This window comes from Abramis brama (assembly GCF_963993115.1).
Source record: "Abramis brama genome assembly, chromosome: 14".
In the NCBI taxonomy this organism is placed as follows: Eukaryota; Metazoa; Chordata; class Actinopteri; order Cypriniformes; family Leuciscidae; genus Abramis; species Abramis brama.
Genome location: NC_139976.1, coordinates 6,557,917 through 6,580,840, shown reverse-complemented (window position 1 = coordinate 6,580,840; position 22,924 = coordinate 6,557,917). Strand labels below are relative to the sequence as shown.

The following is a 22,924-nucleotide window of genomic DNA, read 5'->3' as shown; positions in this document are numbered from 1 at the left end:
AATGAGCCTTATATATATATAATGTGCATAATGTGTTTTTTTTTTGTGTGTTTTTTTGTGTTTTTTTAAATAGACTTCAATAGGGATTAAAAAAATGCCATTTTTCAGGTTAGAAAGAGACTAGTAGTACCCAAAGACATGACAAAAATAACAATTCTCAAATGTGTTGCAAATATATAAAATGAATTCATCTTTAAAAATTGAGAGTTTAATATTTTATCCATTATAATGCATACCTTATGACAGGGACACTGAAATGTACAGCATAACAGGAATAACCAACCCCGTTGTTTTAGCGGTAGACATGGAATTTTGGCAGTGGAAACCTAATAGATATCTTATTTTATAAGATAACATTTTTGCAAGCATAAAATATTCATTCCAAGCAGAAGAGTTGATGGATTGACATATAATATGCAACAGCAGGCAGATGTTTTTATTTTATTTTATTTTTTTATGCATTTATGCAAAAGCTGTGAGCATGAGAACATCACAGCTTCCAGATACAGGAGAAACTCTACAACACATCAGCATTTTATCGTTTATTACAGATGAATAAAAGCCTCATTGAGCCTTTGGGAATACAACAACAAAGCCTCAATTCTGCAATTAAATAATGCACCACCGTCCCGGGTGTTGAGCAATGTCTGTTCGCGGGAAAAACGACAATCATTCTGCTCACTATAAATCAGGTTCTCTTTCTCCTCCTCTCCCTGTCCTGCTTTAGCCTTTCAATCACCATTAAATCCTCCTCTCTCTGTCACTTATGACCACCCACAATTCACCTCTTTCTTCAATCATCTGCGCTAATAACATAATAAAGACTATACATAATCTCAAAAACACAGGTCGGCAGGTTTAAGCAACTTTATGATGTAACATTATTTATGACATCATTAGCCAAAGTGCAATCAGTCAACCTCGGTTTCCAACCTTTCATATCTGATGTGTCATTTTATGATGTTTCAGGTCAACATGAAATCAAAATTGAACCCTTTCTTATTAAAGAAATACTGCATACTTTCTTAATGCACGTTCCTGGTCTTATTGTGCATGATGCATCGAGACACATCATTCCAAATGAAAAAAATATTTTTTTGTAATGTTGCATCAAAACGTAATAACTTTATCTGCCTCCAAAACAACTTTTATTTTCAGCTTTCATGAATCCTTCTAAATTTTCAACCCTATCTTTACAACCTCCTGGCTCCATTCTGGTAGCCTGGTTGACACCAGACCCTTCTCAGTTGTAACTGAAAGTGGGTCTGGGGAAGGTTCATTTACAGCCCATTTCCAAAGGGGTGTCACCAACGGACGTCGCTCAAATGCCTCTGAGCGCAATTGGATAGACCTAAAACCAATCAGAGCGATCGTCATCGTGTAAAGCCCGCCTCAACGTTTGTGAATGGTGCCTCGATTTGGAAAAATTGGAAATGGGCTTGAATGGGCTCTTGGCCAGATGGACTTGCAGAGCAAATCTCAAATTTGCCGAAAGTTCGTCAGGGTTTTCCCAGGCTACCATTCTGGTACTTAGTAGCCAATTTTGAATACTATTTTTTTTATATATATATAACACACTCATATACATAAACTGAATCAGAATGAAAATCTAAATGTAGCCTAAAACATTCTTGAGTAGACATAAATAGATAGGTTCAAATATGTGAATTCAATTGTACCTGTAAAAACGTTATACTTTTGTTAGCTTTTGAAATTGACGGCGAGAGAGAGAAAGTAGAGAATGTTCTTATTAAATTAACTTTGAAGCACAAACTTTACAAAACAGTCATTTAAATTTCCTTTGTGTCAAAAAGATATAAGTCAAGATATAATTATTTTCTTATTAAGAAATTAATAAGAAAGTACCATAATTGCATTGGAAAGGTATGCAATAACACCCATGTATTTAGTACTCAATATTACTTGAGCAAAAGTACAGAATCCCTCAAATAACACTACAGTATTTGCATACACCAAATATATAAGTTCCATAAAAAGTACAATTACTCGAGCAATTTATTTATTTATTTATTTATTTATTTAAAATAGGGGGGGGGGGGGGGGTAATTTACAGGGCAATACATGAATATAGATATTTAATTACACATATACACCCCTGTAAATTCAGTTTCACTCAGTTTGCGGATGCAAAACGGCTGGAAAAGGCATTTCAGATTGATTATAGAGCAGAGGGAGCTTCTCAGAAAGTTAAGCTGGATCACGTTCACCTCATATCTGAGGATTTCAATCCCAGATGAGCACAAACGAATCATCAGGAGAACCAAGCGGATCAAGGGTTTATACTGTGTTTACAAAGGCACAACCGAATGGGCTTTTTCTGTGTGTGTGTGTGTCCATCCCGCGGCAAGCTCTGGCGAGAAAGGCGCAGGAAACTGTATGTGCATGGAACACAGAAGAGGATCCGTGCCCTTAACAAAGAATCTGATAAAAGAAAGATTATCTCTGTCTAAAGGAGATGTACACCACGTTGTCTGGGAAAATTTGAGATAGGTATTTACAGACCCAAACCAAAAATGCCAGCTGGGCGGGATGCTCCAGATCTTTTGAAACCTTCCCATTCTCTCAGTTTTACCTGCACTGACATCATCTTTCACTCATCTTCAGCCTTTCTCAACACAATCTGTTCATCAACTGCTATCAAACTGCCTTTTCAATAAACCATTTAGCTTCTCCTTTGCTGCCTCTGCCTTACTCTTGTGCTCTTTTTGTGAAAGAAAAAAAAGAACACTTAAAAAGAACAAAATCACTTCATTTTTGCCTAGTTTTTGTTAAATAAACAATGACACTGTGTATTATGTAATGTGTTGTTGTTCATCTTTAAGACCTACTAATGACTAGATGATTTTTTTATTTTTTTATTAGCCTATGTCTTATTACGTAAAACCATAGAATTCAAAAGGTTGCCCTTTCTTTGTCATGCAAAGTTGAAGTCCCTGTAAAGGCAATTCTAAAACACATTATAAATGTTAGAAATGTGTTGCTAAAACACATTACAAAGACTGTGAACTGTGAAGTACTGAATTGTGGAGTTAGACCGTTAAACAGTTTTTCACCATTGCTGTGTTCAGGATTTTTTGGGCGGGGCTAAAACGGTGGCTCGATGATGCACTGGAGCCTCTGAGCTTCCGGCCCCGCCCCTACTGTCGATGACACACTGGAGCCACTGACGCTGGCCCCTGCCTAACAATATAACTATAGCACATTCGCATCAGTTTGCCGCTCAATCGCGAGTTACTGTCAGTACTATTAGTTACTACAGCCTACAGTTTGCTAGCTACCTATGCCTGGTCACGGAAATGCGTATTACCTGGATGCGATCACTTACAAAACAGATCGGTGTCCTTATTTAAATTTCCGAACAATGATCATATCAACAAGAGGTGGATTAATTTTGTGAAGAGCCATCTTGATAAAAGAGCTGAGGATCACCACCAACAACCACCTCTGTAGTGATCATTTTACACAGGATAGTTTTATAAACTTTCGTCGGAGACAACATTCACTGATAATCCGCTGTTACTGGTGAATGGGGCCGAACCGACTATCTCCCGCCTCGGCCTTCATCCTCCCGTCGCGCCGACAACTGGTGCCATCATCGGCAGTGCGTGCCCACGAGTTTCCCGTGAGTGGGTGTGGTTTCAGCGCAGCCAGCGGACACGCCCCCAGCGTTTGAGAGCAGAGACCACTGCTCATTTTTTCAAGATTTTGATAGCTTATTTTATTTACTTGGCTGCTTTTTTTATCATTCAAATTTGGCTGGGGGGGCTAATAACACATTTTTCTTAAGTGTGACAAACTCAGAACACATACTTAATTTTGACTTTACAGGGACTTTAATAGTGGCCGAATATGTTTTATCACAAGAGAAAACAAACCTTAAAATAGCAATAAAAATAGTAAGTTCAACTTGCAAGTCTTCTAAAGACATGCTACAGCCTTGTATGATGAACAGGCTGAAATTGCTGAGGTTGTCAGCATATAAATTTGCTGCCCAAAATCCATTAGAAAAACTTCAGAAAAATACTTTCCTCAGAAAGGTCTCTCATTTACTATAATGCATTTTGTAGAAAGACCATCAATTTTACAGCTTGTTTACGTGAGCTCTTTCTGGCTAACAGGTTGACACTTACTCACTTCCATCGTGTTATTGACACCCACGTCCACCTCTTCTCTCCCCGTCACCTTCTCAGATTAATTCCCAGAAATGACTGCAATCTTATCTGTCTGAGACAACCTATCATTAGCTTTCATATTTTTTCAACATAACTTATGAAGACATGGATATGAACATGGGAGTCAAGAGGGCTTTTTACCAATTTAGTATGCAAAAAAAAAAAAAAGGATGTACACAGCTTGATAGAACTTCAACATCAATATGAAATCCCAAATTGAGTCTATGCACTTTTCTTAATTACTTTTTCTTACACACTTAAGGTCTTGTTTTGCATAAATTAATCAGTGCACATAATAAAATAAAAAAATAAATAAAAAATAAAAAAAAGATCATGAAGAATAACTTTATCAAAATGCAATAATGTTACTTTCCTAGGCCAGAAACTGTGCCTTCCTTAAGTATAAGTAACTTAATGCTGGTTAACATTGATTATTATTTACTGATTTTATTTTATTATATATATATATATATATTTTTTTTTTTTTTTATATAAGATTTACTCTGAAACAACTTTCACTCACAAATTGCTAGAAAAATATTTACAAAGAAATGGCAAGTAATATTGAATGAAACATACAAATCACTCAAAAGTATAAAATAACAATGAATTCAACAACACTGGAAAAGGTTAAGATGATGTTCTAGGTGAACTTGACCTTCAACCTCCATGACACGGTCTAAAAACCTCATCCAAAATTGAGTGTCTGTACTGTTTCAGACTCAATCTAGTATGAAACACTTTTCACAATCCAATCAATTCCCACTGGATACAATCTAGTACTGCCCTACTTTTTTTTTTCCTCTTTGAATATTTATTTCAGAAATGTCACATTAGAGAAGTAAAATGGGTTAGGAACGTTGTTTCATGTTGACTTTGAAATGAAAGAGAACAAGCTTCATATGCACAATTTACAATGATATCCAAGATACCCCATCCCTTCAATTTAAAATTGTTCATAAGTTAAATGGTTAAACCGACCCTTTAAATGTCTAACACACATATCAATACACAGTAGCTGGAGTGAGAACACTGAGCTCCATAATGCAATCACAGGCTGCTCTCTCCAGTAATCAGCGTCAAATGACCAGACAGAATCTCTCCAGTGACCTGTACACTAATCAAGGTTACCATGTACATAGACCCAGCAAGACACACTGCAATTATCCATTCATTCTCTTCACCAAGCATGTCTAAAGCATTAACAGTGGTTTTGAGTGCCATTGCCATGGATCACTTAACTGGGCTTATTTATGGTTAAGCACACGATGCACTATCTATGGATGTGTGGACTACAGTGTCGCATGTCACGCATTACACATTTATATATACATATATACATACATGCCTACATATAGATATATATATATATATAGTAAAATGCAAAAAGCAAACTGAGAATTAGTCCTCGATGCCGTAGATGCTGTGATTTATAGCAAAAAATCTGGCATGAATGTGATCTCAGACAGATTTATTAAAATAAGTTATTACTCCACCATTTGCATGGCATCATTAAATATCATGTTTGAACATCAGATTTAGACAATAAGGTTTCGGGAAACTCTTGTGACTAGCTTGTTGATTTCTTCAATGATGCATCGTACTGGTAGTGGTAGTTAAGCAGTGAGTTACGTCGTTGGACGGGAAACACACCCATGGATTGCAAGAAAGTTCAACACTCTTACTTAAGTAATAAAATAAAAAATAATAATAAACAAATGTGATGTTTATCTAAAGTCATTTTTGCTTGCTAGTATGGTTGAACTGGATCAACGAAGGTCAGCAGCAAAGACATTGGTAAATAAAGTGAGATTAAATACATAAAGTATATGTGTATTATTTAACACGTTTAATTATTGCAGGTTTGCATAATATTCATTTGTTTGTGTTCATTTTGTATTCACTTTCACTGCTGATAAACGATTGCTTTTTGCCTCTGAGTCCAAATGAATATAATTACATGGATTTGGGAGAGATAATTCCAGAATGCTTACTTTGGTACCCAAAATGCAACAGCACACTTGAGCACTAAAGTAATACTTGACCTTGCTGGGATCAGAAGTGCTTCTTCTGCACCAAATGTGTTCCAAGCCAGATTGAGCCTCTTCTGAATTCCTCATCTAGGGTTGACCTTGCAGGCTGACAGCAACTAGTAGCAGATAATAATGGATTTTGTGCTGGAGAGCTTATCTTAAACAGGCCAATCTTTACCTGTGTGTGTCTCACGACATAGCTTGGTTAAAAGAGAGGTCATCTTTACTGTGTGCATTTAATGAGACTCTAGCATGATTGGAAATGTGCACCTGATAAGACTGTTTTCAGACCCATAGGGCCCTATCTTACACCCGGTGCAATGCAGCGCCAGGCGCGACACAAGTGTTTTTTGCTAGTTTCAGCCTGACGCAGTTATAATTTTTCACGTCCTGTGCCACGTTGTTTAAATAGCAAATGCATTTGCGCCCATTTGTTCGCCCATGGGCGTGTTGGTCTGAAAACGAGGTGTGTTCAGGCGCATTGTTGGCGCGTTGCTAATTTGAGGCAACTGAAATAGACTGTGCCATTGACCAACAAAAACCTGGTCTCTAAAGTCAATGGTGGGTGGGTGCACAACGCGCATACACTCTGCTTATTACAAACACAGGGACGCGCAGCAGCACATAAACTAGCCAAATATTAAAAATCAAATGATTTTATTTATCTATTTATAGATTTATTTATTCCACGCGCTTACATTTGAAGAACGATGATCCAAACTGGCCATGAAATGCATGTAAGAACCCGAGCAGCTCAATAACCCAACACCTCAAAAACAATCACGCTGCAGTAATCTCACCCCTCCCAAAGCTCACGGCGTTTAGCTCACAAAAACCTGATGCCAAACTAATTCTGCAGATGTGAAGTCATTTGTACGGATAACTCTGCCCCAAATTATGCAAGTGAAACCCAATGCAGCAGCCCATCCTGTATGCCACAGATGACGAATGCGCTGGCACAGATAGGTTAAAGGAATAGTGGAATAATGATGTCATTTATCTGCACTGCCAATATAATACACGCATTCTTCTAATCCAACTTTTATAATAATGAGATTTCTGCTTGAATTGCACTGCACACGTAGTTCAAAAACCTCTAATGTTCCTAGCAGTATCTCTCGCTCCTTGCATTGAGGCCAGATGAATTCAGAGTGAGCCAATATTACTGACTTGAAAGTTGAAATTGCTTTTTAACACTTTTCCTTCAACTTATTCATATAGCTTATTAATTTTTTGAACTATGATCCCCATTACAGGCCTAATTCAGATATAGCTGAGGAAAAAAGATGTTCACCTGTCATGTATAAAAGCATTAAAGCTAGACAATCTTGCATCAGTTAATTAATTGAAAGATGGTATTACTTTTTATACAGTGCATATGATTAAAATGCCAAAAAATATAAATGAATATAACAATATATAACACTATACAAATATAAACATATAACAATAAATGTGCAATATTATTACAATTTAAATGAACTGTTTTCTATTTGAATATATTTTAAAATGTAATTTATTCCTGTGATGGCAAAGCTGAGTTTGAATGGGCTGCTGCTTTTGCGTAGTTTGTGCTTGCTGTTTAACAATCATTTGGAACTTATCAAACTGGCTGATCCAATTGTAAGATGAAAATATTTATCTTGACCTCTGTCACAAAAACTATTTATAATTAGTAATTACACAATGTATTAATCAATTAAAAGGGAATTTATACCTGTATGATATTACGCTGCACCCACATTGGACCAACGGTTTGGGAAATGGACGGATGGATGATTCAGCTGTGAGCGCCATCTTCTGGTCAGATGCGGGATTTCATTCGGTGCGCGACTCTCACAGTGCATTATGGGTATTCTCTAGACGTTGAGCATACATTGTCTGCCTGTATGCTTGGTTGTACACTCGTTATTGCAGTGCATTGTGGGACTATATGAGTGCACTCGATAACATCTACCATGGTTTCGGACACCACTAATGGCTGTTCCCTCAAATAGTGCCCTATTTAAGGGTATAGGGGGTGATTTCGGACACAGCCTTTCTTCTTCTGTGTCATATTTTTCCTGCGAACCAGAATGACAGCACAGCTGAAAGGTTTGTTTGAGCTGCACCCTCTACTGTAAAGGAGGGAATTTGCATTTCCTTCAGCCTGAGGCTTATTCATTTCACTTGTGGCATGAAGGGGCCTTTACATTTGCCAAACATAGAACTTTTTTTGTTATTAAAAAAAATAAGCAAGCCCAGCCCAGGTGAGAAAATAATGCATAAGTAATGAACGCATTACTTTCCATAAAAAGTAACTAACACAATTAGTTACTTTTTTGGGTAACGCAATATTGCAACACATTACTTTTAACTTTCCCCAACACTGTGTATGATAATATTCTGAAAACAGAACAGAACAAACAAACAAACAAAAAAACGTTTGTCCTCTTATCACAGAACACCCAGAAGTTTGAAAAGCTACTGTCAGATATAATTTGTCCTTTGAGCCTGATGGACTTTGATTGTTTGTTTATATGCAGCTTTTCCACTTTTCTTTTGTTCCAGTTGTTATGTGAGTGTGTTGCTGCAGTTTTGATGTGGAAGTACAATGTAGTATTCCTTAATTGCTTGCGATTAGATCAGCTGTTTATCCACCTGAGACTCTCTCCATCTGCTGAGGCTGGTGTGTTTGTTTCATAACACACACACACACACACACACACACAAACACAAACACAAACACACACACACACACACACACACAGCACGTCAGTATTCCAACTTATGACAAAAAAAAATAGAAGCTTACACAAAAATGTGCTTTCTCTCTCACACAATCAAACAGCGAACTGCATGACAAACTACAGCAGTGTGAGACAGATTTCACAGTTTACAGTGAGTCTGCACCCCAGAGCACCAGAAATGAAAACAAACACAGGCACTCTTCCGTTCTCTTACTTTTATCAAAACTACAGACTTGACATATGTAAAACGCACATCCTGATCTCAACACGCCCATTTATTAAACATTCCTAAGCCAATACAGCCATTCCCAAAGTGCCTGATGATATTTACAGTACCGTATAATTATAAAAAAAATATAAAAAAATTTGAAAGCCATCTAGGTATAGTGTAGGGTCCAATTCTCACTATTAACTAGTCACTTAGCATGCATATTAGATATTGGCTGTTTATTAGTACTTATAAAGCACATATTAATGCCTTATTCTGCATGACCATATTCTACATCCTTTAATCCTACCCAATACCTAAACTTAACAATCCCTTAATAACTATTAATAAAGCAGTAATTAGGAGTTTATTGAGGTAAAAGTCATAATTAATAGTGAGACTTGGACCCTAAATTAAAGTGTGACTGATATTTATTATGCTTACCAAAGCTGCATTCTTTGATCCAAAAATACAGAAAAAAAAAAAAAAAATTGTAAATGTATTCCGTTTTAATATATTTTAAAATGTAATTTATTCCTGTGATCATTTTTTCAGCATCATTACTCCAATCTTCAGTGTCACATGATCCTTCAGAAATCAATCTATGCTGATTTGCTGCTCAATAAACATTTGCCATTTAACATTCATAATTATATATATATTTAAAACATTGTTAATTATTCAGCAACACTATGGCTGCTGGAAATTCAGCGTTGCTATCACAGGAATAAATGCCAGGAATTTAAAATATATTAAATAAACAAGTTCTTTCCATTTTAATAATAATACACAATATTACTTTTTTTACAGCATTTTTTTTTATAAAATAAATGCAACCTTGGTAAGCAAAAGAAACTTAATAAAAAAATAAAAAAAAACATTGACAAATTACACACACACGCACACATAACACACATGATTTAAAAAAATAAAAATAAATCCACATATGATGTAAGGTTTTGGTCACACATAATAGACCTTTAACCACACACACAATCATATATTTATCCTCTAGCACAGATGTCTGCTTTTTCACATAGCCTACATAAACACACACACACACACACACAGGTTTGGAGTAAAGGATTCACGCTCGTCTCCTCAGACTCCTTGCAGTCGTAACACGCTGGGGAATGTATTTATTTAAGTGAATTGGCTGAGTGTTTAGGCCCCGGTCTGACTGTATTAGCATGCATGTGAGTGTGCAGGAACGCTGGTCCTCAAGGGGTTTCAGTATCCCGGTGTGTAAGACATATCCAGTCATTGAGCTGACGCTTCCTTTGCAAACCAAACATGCATTTAATTACTGGTCCAACCCCATGCAATGAACCGTATGTTCATGCCCACGCTTGAACACAGAAACACACATAATGTGGGGAGCTGAGCTTATCAACCACACATATTATTATGAAAAGCACACTAACAGATCAATGAGATCTGGTCAGGGCTTTGAAAACATTATACACATCCTGCAAACACAGCTTATCTTTATCCTCTCTGCAAAATTACAGCTTTAATAATTACTAGTTTTGTAACTGCTAAAAAGGCAGCTGAAGATTTGATCCTTCGCTTAGGGGCTCTGAATGATAATAGACCCTTTATTTATTCCTCTAGTGTATTAGAACCCTATTGAATCCCCAGGCGGTAGAACAGTCCTCTAATTGTCCCTGGTTTGAGAGAAGGCAAGTATTCGACTGTTGCTCTCTCAGCACCTGTGACAGTATGAAATCCAGTGCTTATCTTTACTGTAGATAGGAGGTCTAAGCCTTACTGTATGACAAAGAAATTCCAAATATGTTAAGCAGATGTGTGACTGCAAGCTACAAATTTGCAATAACTTGCCATTTGATGAAATAAAAAAGCAAGCTTCAATATTCAGCATTATCTCAGACTAGAGCTTTTTTTTTTTAACATAACATAATATAAGTGCACATAATATGCAAGGAGTTATTTATTTAAGCAATAAGGTACATTCATATTACAGTAAAGAGAATATTTACTACATAGCATGGCCAAATAAAAGTGTAATAAAATATTTTTTTTGGTTTTGGATAGTGAGTAAATTCAAGTGAAAACATTTTATTATCCTAAATTAGTTTTTTTTTTAAAGAAAATAAAGAAAATAAATCTCCACTTTATGCCTAAGCATGCCAAAGAGATTCTTAAAATAACTATAAAAGTATTCAAGGGAAAAATTCTTAAAAATCATTCTCAAAAATGTGTGTGTGCATGCGTGCGTGAACACACATCTAACAGGTAACAGACATCTTAGTATGCACTGAACCTCTGCTTTCTATTTCTCCCCTGCTGCGTTTTCTGATTTGGCAAGAATTTGCATGTAAATTCATATTTCCCACTTTTATCACTTTTTATGTACTTGTCAGTTTGTGCTGAACGACTTTCCAACTTCTCATGACAGTGAAAAATAATATCAAGTGTTTCTTCTGAGAGCCTAATGAGTGTCTGGGAAGACCGGTTAGCCTGATTTGTGTTTTATTTTTTTCTGAACTTATTATCAGAGAGAGAGAGAGAGAGAGAGAGAGAGAGAGAGAGAGAGAGAGAGAGAGAGAGAGAGAGAGAGAGAGAGTGAGAGAGAGAGACAGAGAGAGAGAGAGAGAGAGAGAGAGAGAGAGAGAGAGAGAGAGAGAGAGAGAGAGAGAGAGAGAGAGAGAGAGAGAGAGAGAGATGTTCTCACTAATTCTGCGTGAATATTCGTGAGGTTTCTTCCAAGACGTCTCGAGGACCCAGTCTGCACATGAATCCTTTTTGTGTAATTGATTGCTATTGTTATGCTAATTCTATTTTTAATTAGTATCACCTAACTTTCCCACTTCAAGTTATCACTGGAGTGATTGTTGAATTTTAGCTCTTTTGAAAATCTCCCTTTTCTTTTTTCTTCCTCTATTCTCTTTCCTTTCATTCACTTCTGAATGTGCTGACATGTGACAATGAGGCGTTCTGATAATTAAGCTCTCTTTCTGATTTACGGTGCGCTCTAGATATTATGCAGATTGGGAAAAACAAAAGCTTTTTAAAGTTTCAACAACTTCTGCACAATCTTTGATTGATGCTCCCTCAGATGAGAGACTTGCATATGATTAATGACACTGTGGAGCATTGATATAATATCATTTTTGAACAATTTTACTACTTTGATTGCATTCAAATGCAGTTCACTTTAGATACGACCAGGGTTGAGCACTGTTCAGAGCTGAATTAAAAGTACCATAATTCAAATCAGAATTTATGAGATTGCAAATAAAAAATCTGAATTAAATTAATATAACAACAGTAAAAATATATATTATGTGTCTAAAATAAATAAATGTATATAAAATTATTATAATAAATTATATAAATTGTATAATTATATAATCATTAAATAAATAATACATTTTATTTGCAATTATAAAAAGTCATAATCTTGTCATTCTAAATGACATTCAAATTCAAAATCAAAATCTTCTTTGTTATGTGGAAAAAAAAGGAGCCCATTCATAAAACTTGCATTTAGCCCAAACATTGTAGACATAGATTGGAACTGAAAAATGTTATCATAAAATCTGACTTTTTCCTCCATCATTCAACTTTAGAGACACATTTCCTCCAAGACTGGCACAGCAACCCAGACAATATGTGTTCTAACATAAAGCTTGAGGGTAGAAAAAAAACCTAAAAATAAATAAATAAAATAAAATAAAATAGAATAAAAAGAGGATTTAAGCAAAGCGAAAAACTGATAGAGAGACGACTGTGCAGATAGAATTAGGTCAGGTTCATCTACCTGCAGGCTAACAGAGCAAATCACATCCTCAGAGTTCAAATCAAAGGAAATATTTTAATCATGCTGAAATGTGAAGTCAATGACGAAACAGCAAAGTTTTCTGTCAGGAAAAATTACATTATAAACTTCCAGACCCGTATGCAAAGTTTATATATAGCACACGGGCTATCCTTGTATGTGTAATCTCTCTTTTTTTCAATATAAGGAAAAACATAAGGCAATGCTCCTCCCCTTAACTTCTTAATCAACCATATTATGCAACATAATCAAATACACCACTAAGGTCATTAAAACACTTTTTGTATTCCAGAGAGCTATATTATACTGTACATCTGTTTATTATCCGTTTACTGTATTATACCGTTTGACACATTTTTGCCACTCTTTCTGCCTCCCTTAGTTACACACTGACTTGGATAAAGGGGATAGCGGAGTGAAATACACTCTCTCAGGCGATGGGGCTGGAACCATCTTCACCATCGACCAGACCACCGGGGACATACACGCTTTACGCAGTCTGGATCGGGAGGAGAAGCCTTACTACACGCTACGAGCGCAAGCGGTGGACATCGACACCAACCGTCCTCTGGAACCAGAGTCCGAGTTTGTCATCAAGGTGCAGGACATCAACGACAATGAGCCGAAGTTCCTGGAAGGTCCCTACACGGCTAGTGTACCTGAGATGTCACCTGTGGGTAAGAAGCTCGTTAAAATGGTTTCTTCTGCTGAAACATGGCTGGTGTTGGGTGCTAGGAGTTAGTAAAGCCCTGATTTTTCCTTTATTTATTGTTTAAACTATACAAGGTTCAATTCATCAATTAGTTAGCAATACTTTTTACAGCATTTATTATTCTAGGATAACGTTAATTTATAAAGAAAAAATATTATCACATTTTATAATTATTAAATTAATTAATTATTTATGTTTATAAATATTAATATTAATATAATTAATGTTTGTTCATGCTACATTAATGTGAACTAATGGTTGTAAAAATGGTAATGGTTCCCATACCATACCATTTTTACAAAATTGTCATATTTAAGTTTATTCTTCTGCATAAGGAACAATGCAAACAAATGTTGGAGCAAAAAAAATCAATCAATCAATCAATCAATGAAGCATAAGATTAAAATTATGATAGTCACAGTGTTGGAAAATTGGCACATTGAAGCTTACACCATGTCTTAACCAAAAGCGATGCGATGAGATTCCAGTGACAAGCAATTTGTTTGTCTACTACACCATAGTCCACATGGTAATTGACAAAATCAATCAAAAACCACAGCCAATCAGAACAGTGTATGGGCGGAGTCTATCTGCAAGCGCATGGCACTCGCAACGCAATGGATAAGTACATAAATGAATAAATAGTACACCATTTTAAAAATACCATTATTAAAAATACATACTGAGTAACTGAAGCAATCTTTGTCATATACTGCACTTGTTTGCTCACACTAAGTTCACAGTTTGAACATAGGCCTACTTGTTTCCTTGAATTTATTTTCAAGATCTGAGGTGAATTACAAATGTTCATTTTCAGCAAAGCAAAATGATATTTAAACTCATATTAAATTATTTTAAAATGAAATACAGCCCACAATCAGTAACTGAGATTATCATTGTCATAATTTGTATGTTGTTCCGTTCGCAGAAATAGAAACCGTTTCTAAAATAGAATCGTCGAAAAATGCTGGAGTAAAACAAAACAAATAAATTGAAATGAAATTTTAATCAATGGATGTCAAATAAATGATGCCTAAAGGTTATAAGGAATGAATGTTATGTTATGTAATGTAATGTAACATAATCCAAACAATGAAGCCTAAAGGCTACACGGATGATTGTCACAGTGTTACAGCGAGGGATGCTAGAGGTCGTATATTACTCTTGTTATGAGTTTGCCAAATATTCATTGGTGTGGCAGAGGGGATCTAATCCAGACATTACTGTGTGCCGTCAGATAATGAGAAGTGCATGGGCTCCAAATCCCCACCAAACTGGATTACACAGCCCTAGTAGGATTTCTCATCTCACAGAGACCTTGATTGTATTACTGATTATTTCACCAAGGCATCTGCTCTGGGTGATGATGGCAGCAGGACCTTATTTTGTTACTGTCTCTGCTTCTCTAAAAAGGCTCGTCTCTTAAGCCGGCCAGAAGTTGTATTGATTTCCACACAGCCTAATCCAATCGCCGTAACTACTAGCAGATCAATGTAACGCTATCCGCTTGCATTCATGGAACACATTGCAGAGCTTGTTAAAGTCATAATGGCCTCCATTATTTGGACAAATATTCTTAATCATGATGTCAAATATGATTGCAGACGATGCATCAATCCCTGAGGCCACGCTGGGGAGCTATGTAATATGACGCTACGTTCCCTGCAAACATGATGGTCGATGAAATGCTGGTTCCTTTGAGTTATATAACATTTAACTGGGTACTTCACTGATTTATAGTCTAAAGAAGAGACGGAACTTGTTTGTTAACCAGTTTAGATGGAAACATCAAGGGCCCACCATTGTTGTTTGCACTCACTGCATGCTATTGAAACATAATTTAACAGATTTATTGCAGAAATGATACAGAGAATACAAACACACAAAAAAAAAATCGTTAATGACATGTATAATATAATAACGCAGCACATGTCTGCATTCACCTATGCTCTGGTATATTAGAATGATCATGTCTAATTTATACTAAATGTCAAACAGTTTAGTAATACTTTAGACATTCTACTAATTGTAGATTACTTTAGCAGTCATTAGAATATTATTAGACTCTATGCTTAATATCTGCTAACACTTTATTTTGATGTTCCTCCAACAGACATTCTACTGACATGTCAACTTATTATAAACCAACAGTCTACTAATACCATAATAAGAGTTGACAAGTGTGCAAAGTTATTTAGTAGAATGTCTAAAGTGGACTGTGGAAATAAAGTGTTACCAATTTGGGACACAAACACAGAAAAAAAGAAATAATAATTATAATAATTTAAGAAAATAGGCAAAACAGAGGCTGTCAACAGCCAACAATTTCACAGCTATTTTGACAGGTAAAACATGAAGCCGATAAATTCAAAGTTGCAGTTTCAAGCAGTCTTATATTTATAAGAATAAAATGTGTTTATGACAAATGCTAAGCCTTTAGTTTCATTATAGGCTACCTCAAATTATATCATTACAATTACTAATATTTTATGCCTTCCAACGACTTCCAAACAAAGAGTCTGAAAATCGTATTTTCATTTATTTCACTTTATTCCAAATGAATTCCATTCAGAGTTATTTGTAGCACTTTTAATGAATGGTAATTATTATTAAGTTGCTTTACATATTTCAGGAATTGCCTGCAATAGTACAGCGCAGTAAACAGAAGCAGTAATTCTCTGGGACTCATAATAATTTGTTGTCATTGGCCCTGAGAGAGATCAGTTTTAAACAACGGCCCTGAACGAAAGCATTCACTGACTATTTTAGGAAAAGCAAGATTTGGTGGAACTATTCATAAATCTGTAACAAGTCCTATAAAAACATCATGAGATCATCTTAAAATATTACAATTATGCTTTTGTCTTGATACCCTATATTTTTGTATAATTTACACATGAAGACATCATGTGATATCATGTCATTCTTGATGAATGTAAGGATAAAACAACTGGAAATACAGAGTGCATAGAAAGTTTAATTGCATCTTATGAAAGCTGATACTGTAAAACTGAAAATTACAGGAGATAAATCACTTGTTACAACTAACCCTGATTTAAATCGCCTTTCATCTGTCAAACACAAAGCAAACAGTTTTGTTTCGAATTTGTTTTGAGCTTGTGAGTTTAAAGAGATTTTCATCATGGAAAAGCCAAATATATATTCAGATAAACAAAAGAAATAAGCAAAGCTTTGCATGGCAAGAAGGAAAAAAAAACACCAAGAGTTTGGTGTCGAGCTTAATAAACTACATGCCCTATCCAACACCAAAGCCCTTTTCATGTTGCTTCCCCTGAGGATGACAGATCAGGGTAATTCACTTTGAGATTGCCTGTTCCTTGATCTGAATGGCAACAGAATGAAATGAAACCCTCCCCTTCCCAGCTGAATCAAAGCTACTCATGATCTCAGATAGCAAAATGTGAATAGACCGGTTTATAAGTGCACCATAGTCCAACACTGAAGCTATAGGCCTATTTTGCAGACGTCTGTGTGATTTATATTGTGGCTGCTGCCATCCCAAAAGCATAACTGAGTCTTGCTGTTACGCACAAACAAGAGAGGATTCCTGCAATTCTGCCTTGTCAATGTGTCCATATTTCTTAACTTTAGATGTATTTAATCAGGATTTTGCTCTGACAGAATGTGGCTCTAATTTGGAAGTCTCTTAAAGAAGGGGAACTGTAGGTTTTTAATGCTTTTCACCTCTTTATGTGGAGGCCAGAACAATCTGAAAGATGAGATGTGTGCTGAGAGAACTTTAAAAAAAACAAAAAAAACACACATCAAAGGTAATTGCATCAGCTGGTTGAAAAGGACTTCCATTGGGAAATGGCCTTGATTTAAAATCTGTACAATTACTTCTTGGTTTCTTTTGTTTCTTTCTTTTCTCTCTCTTCCAAGCCTTCAAGTTTCATTCCTCATTTCAAACAGTTCAGTGTGATAATTCATTCAACGTTGTGGTTTGAGTGTTTTCATAAAAGATGCTATAAAATCACAATTGACCTTATACTTCTTATGAAATATCCCTGTAGATATATACACCTACTACTGTATATATGTCCTATATATAAGCAATATATCACAAGCAGGAGTATGAAATGGATATAATCAGGAAACTATTCTAGAAGAACACACAATTGCTGCTAAACTGCGAGATGGTCAGAGTGCAGAATTCTGCTGCATTTCAGTAAAACACGGTGATTCAGCGGACCGTGACCATCAGTTCATTTCACAATACAGATGGTTTGTCATTTATTGGGCAATTTAAAAGTGCTGCCCTTTGTAATGTAAAAAACTGCTATTGCAGACATATCAAAATACAGTGGAAAATCATTACACAGGAATCCATTTGGTTTTATGTCAGCCCATCAGAACAAACGCATATAACGACGTGCCTATATAGGCCTGTTTTCGAGTCACGGTCAAACCCTATCCAATCTACCAAGGGCCGATCCATACAGTTATAACCTCGAACAAAGCACATCTTTCAAATCTATTCATGTAGTTTAACACAAATGAATATCCTCTGTCTATTTGCAGGTACGTACGTGATGAAGGTGACGGCAACAGATGCAGACGACCCCACATACGGCAACAGTGCCCGGGTGGTGTACAGCATACTGCACGGCCAGCCGTACTTCTCCGTCGACCCCAAAACTGGTAAAGCACTCCTGAATGTTTGAGAGAAAACGTACAGAAAAATGTTTGCTACATTAAAAATGAAATTATGATTATAAGAAACAAGTTCCGCTGCTTTGTTTGAGTAATAACAACAGGCTAGGCTCATTAATTTCACAGTTCACAGGTTTCAACATAATTACATTCATTGACCCTATTAGACAAATAAGCTCGACGGTTTGATTTGATAATGTGGCCAGCCAAGAAAATGGATTTGTAACTCAAAATAAACTGCAATTCATTTTGAATAGCGGAACAGAAAGGGACATACTGTCAGCTAAGCAGGCCTGAAAAGAGATATGGTTATACAATCAGGTGCTACTTTTCAGACCCCAATACCCTCTAAGTAGAAAATAAAGTAAGCTTGGTAAGAGCAAATGGATTTTTCTGTTGTTTATATGGTTAGAAGAACTGTAGCATCATCAAATGATGCAACAAATAAACTGCCTTTTATTTTCTGCCACTGAATATTTTGTTATGCAATATTCAGGAGCGTTTGCTACAATGAATGTGAATCTACTAATGGGCGTCCTCTGCATTCAGTGAGCTGTAATATCCAATATGTAAAAGCACAAAGCCCAAACCTGCAAGGAAAACTTGATGCACAGAGCGTGTGCGAGAATTTCACACTTGTATGTATGTCAGTATGTTTACGGCCTTGTTGTACAAGTATGAAGCATATCAAACAGGAATACATGAATACAAATATAATATCCTGATATCAGCAAACCCGCTGGGCTCAAAGGGTGAAAAAAATCAAATGATTAGTAAAGGAAGAAAAATCTGGTTTTGTCCCATGCAGGCCGTAATAAATCCGGCGGTAAACAAAAGCTGTGAGACGAGGGCGGGGGTAAAAGTCAGGGGGTAAAATTCATAACGGAATCAGCAGAGTCGTGAGAGAAAACAGACTCAGGAAACACACACCTTAAAGGAATAGTTCAACCAAAAATGAAGGTTTGCTACCATTTAATCACCCCCGTGTAGTTCCAATCCTGTGTTCTTTTATTTTGAAATAGGAAAGATCTCAGGCAGAGTTTCTGCTTTCAGTGCAAGAAAAATGCATGATGATGCAGTAAATTATTTTTAGGTGAACTACTCCTTTAATTACTGACACAAACTTCAAAAAGAGATCTGTCCATGCAAACCTAAAGTCAAAAAACAGATCCTCATGTAACAGGTTTAGAGAATCCCATGTGATACACCTTTTACATTTCATTTGAAACTGGTTTTGTATGAAGGTCTGTGCCCTTTTTATCTGCTCACTGCCATATCTAATTCATCCTATGAAGTGCTCTCTTGATCTGGGAAAGCTTCTTGTGACGTTGGGAAATGCATTAGTTGTGCTTTATGGAAGAAAAGCGAGGAAAGGTGTTGCTACATTGGCTTTGTCGGCTTGTTAAGACTGTTAAGTATCAGAAGCTTTAGGACTGACCTCAATCTTTTAGCCAGAGAAAAACACTTGAAGGAAAAGGTGTATATCACTGGTTTCGGGAAGGTTTTAACAGTTTGATGCCCAAGGAGAACATTTTTAATTTCTATGGTACTTTAGAAACCATCTATGTGCTGGAACTTTAAATAACCCAAGAGAGCTTTTCCATTTTTTAACAGCTGATTTCTAGAAGCAATAATGTGTTCTGAAGGGGGTATAATATAATATCAACAACAAAAATATATATTTCAAAGAGCCACATAGTCATATATTTTTATCCAGTGTTTGATGTACTATGTAGACACACTCTAATGCTTCCACCTAAAGCATTTATGGACACTAAACTGCAAAAATGTTTTTTCAGAACCATAAATACATTAACATATGGATGCACAACTTTACACAAACACCTATTCAATGTTCAGCAACTTGCAAAATGAATGACAATATGAACTTATATGAACTTTCCATGCAAAGAAGCCAGTCAAAACAAGTCATACAGAAGTCATACAGAAGTCATACAGAAGTCTTAAAGCTATATAAAAACAATCTGTTTAACTTTTTTGTAAATATTAAATTTACAAATGTAAATGTAAATGTAAATGTAAATTTTGTAAAATAATAAGCTTCAGATTTATGCTTTTAAATCCTCCCAAAATTGGCTACATTTTATTTCATATTAAGTGCCTCAACATAAACTTTTTCACTTCAAAATTATTATTTTTGTGTTTATTAACATTATATCACTTCACATGTGTTGAGCCCTGAATATTCCTTTAGTTCTAAAAGTCAGCGAAAAGGTTGAGAATGGTCAATTACAGCAAAATCAGCCTTTAATACAGAAAGAGTTATTTTTAATATTGAATGTTTAGTTATGGCATCAGAGGCTAACAGGGTCGTGCTAATTAGCAAAACCTCGACCCATTGTTTGGATTCCATTCCACTGAGTAGACACCATGTCCTATGGATTAAAAGATGTTGGTACATTTTACAACCATGATAAATGTGTCAAAAATGTAGGAAACATCAGCCAGGACATATCTATCAGGATGTGTACCTAAGCAGGACTAATGTATAATCCCCAAACACTAAATTGAACCCTATAACAACACAAATGTAATGTGGGTAAGTCATGCTGAGAGGTTAATCGATTTTCAGAACACCAATAGCATAGAAATGGCACACTGCACCTTTAAGTTCAATTTGCTTTGGTTTCCTTTTCCGCAAAGCTCCAGACTTCCATCCCGCTCTCAATCTCAATTGTGTCTGTTATTTGAGATTACCACTCACATCCCTTTCTCAGCAGGCCTCATTCTCAGGTCTAAACCCTATTCTTCTCCTCACCTTACCCTTTATCACTTTATCATCCTTCTCTCTGGTCTCTTCTTTCCATTAACACTGTCTTTATATCTGTGTGCAGGTGTGATCAGGACAGCTCTCCCCAACATGGACCGGGAGGTGAAGGAGCTGTATCAGGTTCTCATCCAGGCCAAAGACATGGGTGGGCAGTTAGGGGGTCTGGCAGGGACCACCACCATCAACATCACCCTAAGTGACGTCAACGACAACCCACCTAGGTTCTCCAAAAGTAAGACAATGGATAATTGATAAACTACCAACTCATGTAAACTCAAATCAGTCAAAAGTTTGGACACACCTGCTCATTCTTTTATTTTCAACATTTTAGATCAGAGGTGTCCAATCCTGCTCCTGTTAGGCCACTGTCCTGCAAAGTTTAGCTCCAACCCCAGTTAAACACACCTGAACCAGCTGATCAAGGTCTCACTAGGCACATTAAAGAACTTCTGAGCAAGTGTGTTAAGGCAAGTTGGAGCTAAATGCTGCCGGACATAGGACATACTTTGGACACCCCTGTTTTAGATGAATAATAAAGCCTTGCCTTGTAATGGTCTTAACCATTTTAATCACAAATTACTGGTCAGTAAATTAGCAAGCAAATGCACCAATACTGTAGATAAAGTAACTTAGCACGGAATAGCCTTCAACTTGTAGACAGCTTTTTACAGGAGGAGGAGTCAGTGTTGTTCCACTCAATGTTAGCGTCTTAAAACAGTTCATGAGTAGTTGAAAATGTCTCCCAGTTTGTTTGAGCTTAATGTGAGACCAAATATTCACTATAGGGTTCAAATCTGGACACTGACCTAAACATGATGGATTTGTTCTCAAGTCACTTCTTGGTTGTCTTTGTGATTTGTGCAGGAGCGTTGTCTTTACCAATAACATCTGATCATTCCTCTTTAGATAACAACTTTTCAATCGTGGGAAGCAAGCCATTCTGCAATATTCTGCTGAACTCCAAAGCATTAAATGACTTTTCACGGTGAAGCATTTCACCAATAGCAGCAGCTAAAAAAGGCTCTGCACACAATGACACTCTTCATGCACGCTTCACTGTGGTAGAGATGCATGTATTATTATATTTCTCAGCAGAGTTTCAAAGACATCGCTCAGGAGCATCACCATGCAACTCCTGTTTCATTGTGATTCATCACTCCACACATAAATTCCCATTCTGCCAAAAACTTCATTCTGTCTTTTTTTTCTGAGACAGCAATGGCTTTAGTAGTGCATTTGCTTACATTTAGCAAATTTCCTGACCAATAATGTGTGGTAAAGACATTTTAAAGTCCCCCCTGTAGTCAATCATTTTATCCCTTAAAACTCACCAAAATAACACATTTAAAAAAAATTTCCTTAAAAAAAATGTCATGCCCTAAAATAGCTTTAATGTAACACTACACCCTTGCCTCATTTAGTATACGCGGTTCTATGAATATGCAAATTAGCCCCACATCCACTCACTCACACCAGCTCAGAGATCCACTTGTTGACGATCACACGATGATGTGATTGGTTACAAGGTAGTTTGTGATGTCAGAAACACCAGCGATTTCAATCCAAGTTTTTTAGACTGTCTTTGGTTCACTGCTGTTTTAAGGTGAAAATACTCAGCAATGGTGTTGACTTATGAATTCCACATAGACATATAAACAACATTAAAAACTTTATTTTCACCACAGGGGGCTTTAAAGCTGATCATTCCACTTATTCTGCTAACACTACCCCTACAGTCTACTTATACTCTAATGAGAGTTAGTTGACAACTAGGTGCAACGT

The 22,924-nt window shown here is 36.2% G+C and overlaps 1 protein-coding gene across 1 annotated transcript in view; it reads left to right on the top strand.

Moving 5' to 3' along the window:
• The window catches only part of cdh12b (cadherin 12b), a 140,535-nt gene that overhangs the window by 66,379 nt on the left and 51,232 nt on the right, over positions 1 to 22,924 (top strand). Inside the window, exons 3-5 of the mRNA XM_084135125.1 lie at positions 13,348 to 13,642; positions 18,220 to 18,339; positions 21,207 to 21,374. Coding sequence (XP_083991251.1) covers positions 13,348 to 13,642; positions 18,220 to 18,339; positions 21,207 to 21,374 — 583 coding nt within the window. The remainder of the gene's footprint in view (positions 1 to 13,347; positions 13,643 to 18,219; positions 18,340 to 21,206; positions 21,375 to 22,924) is intronic.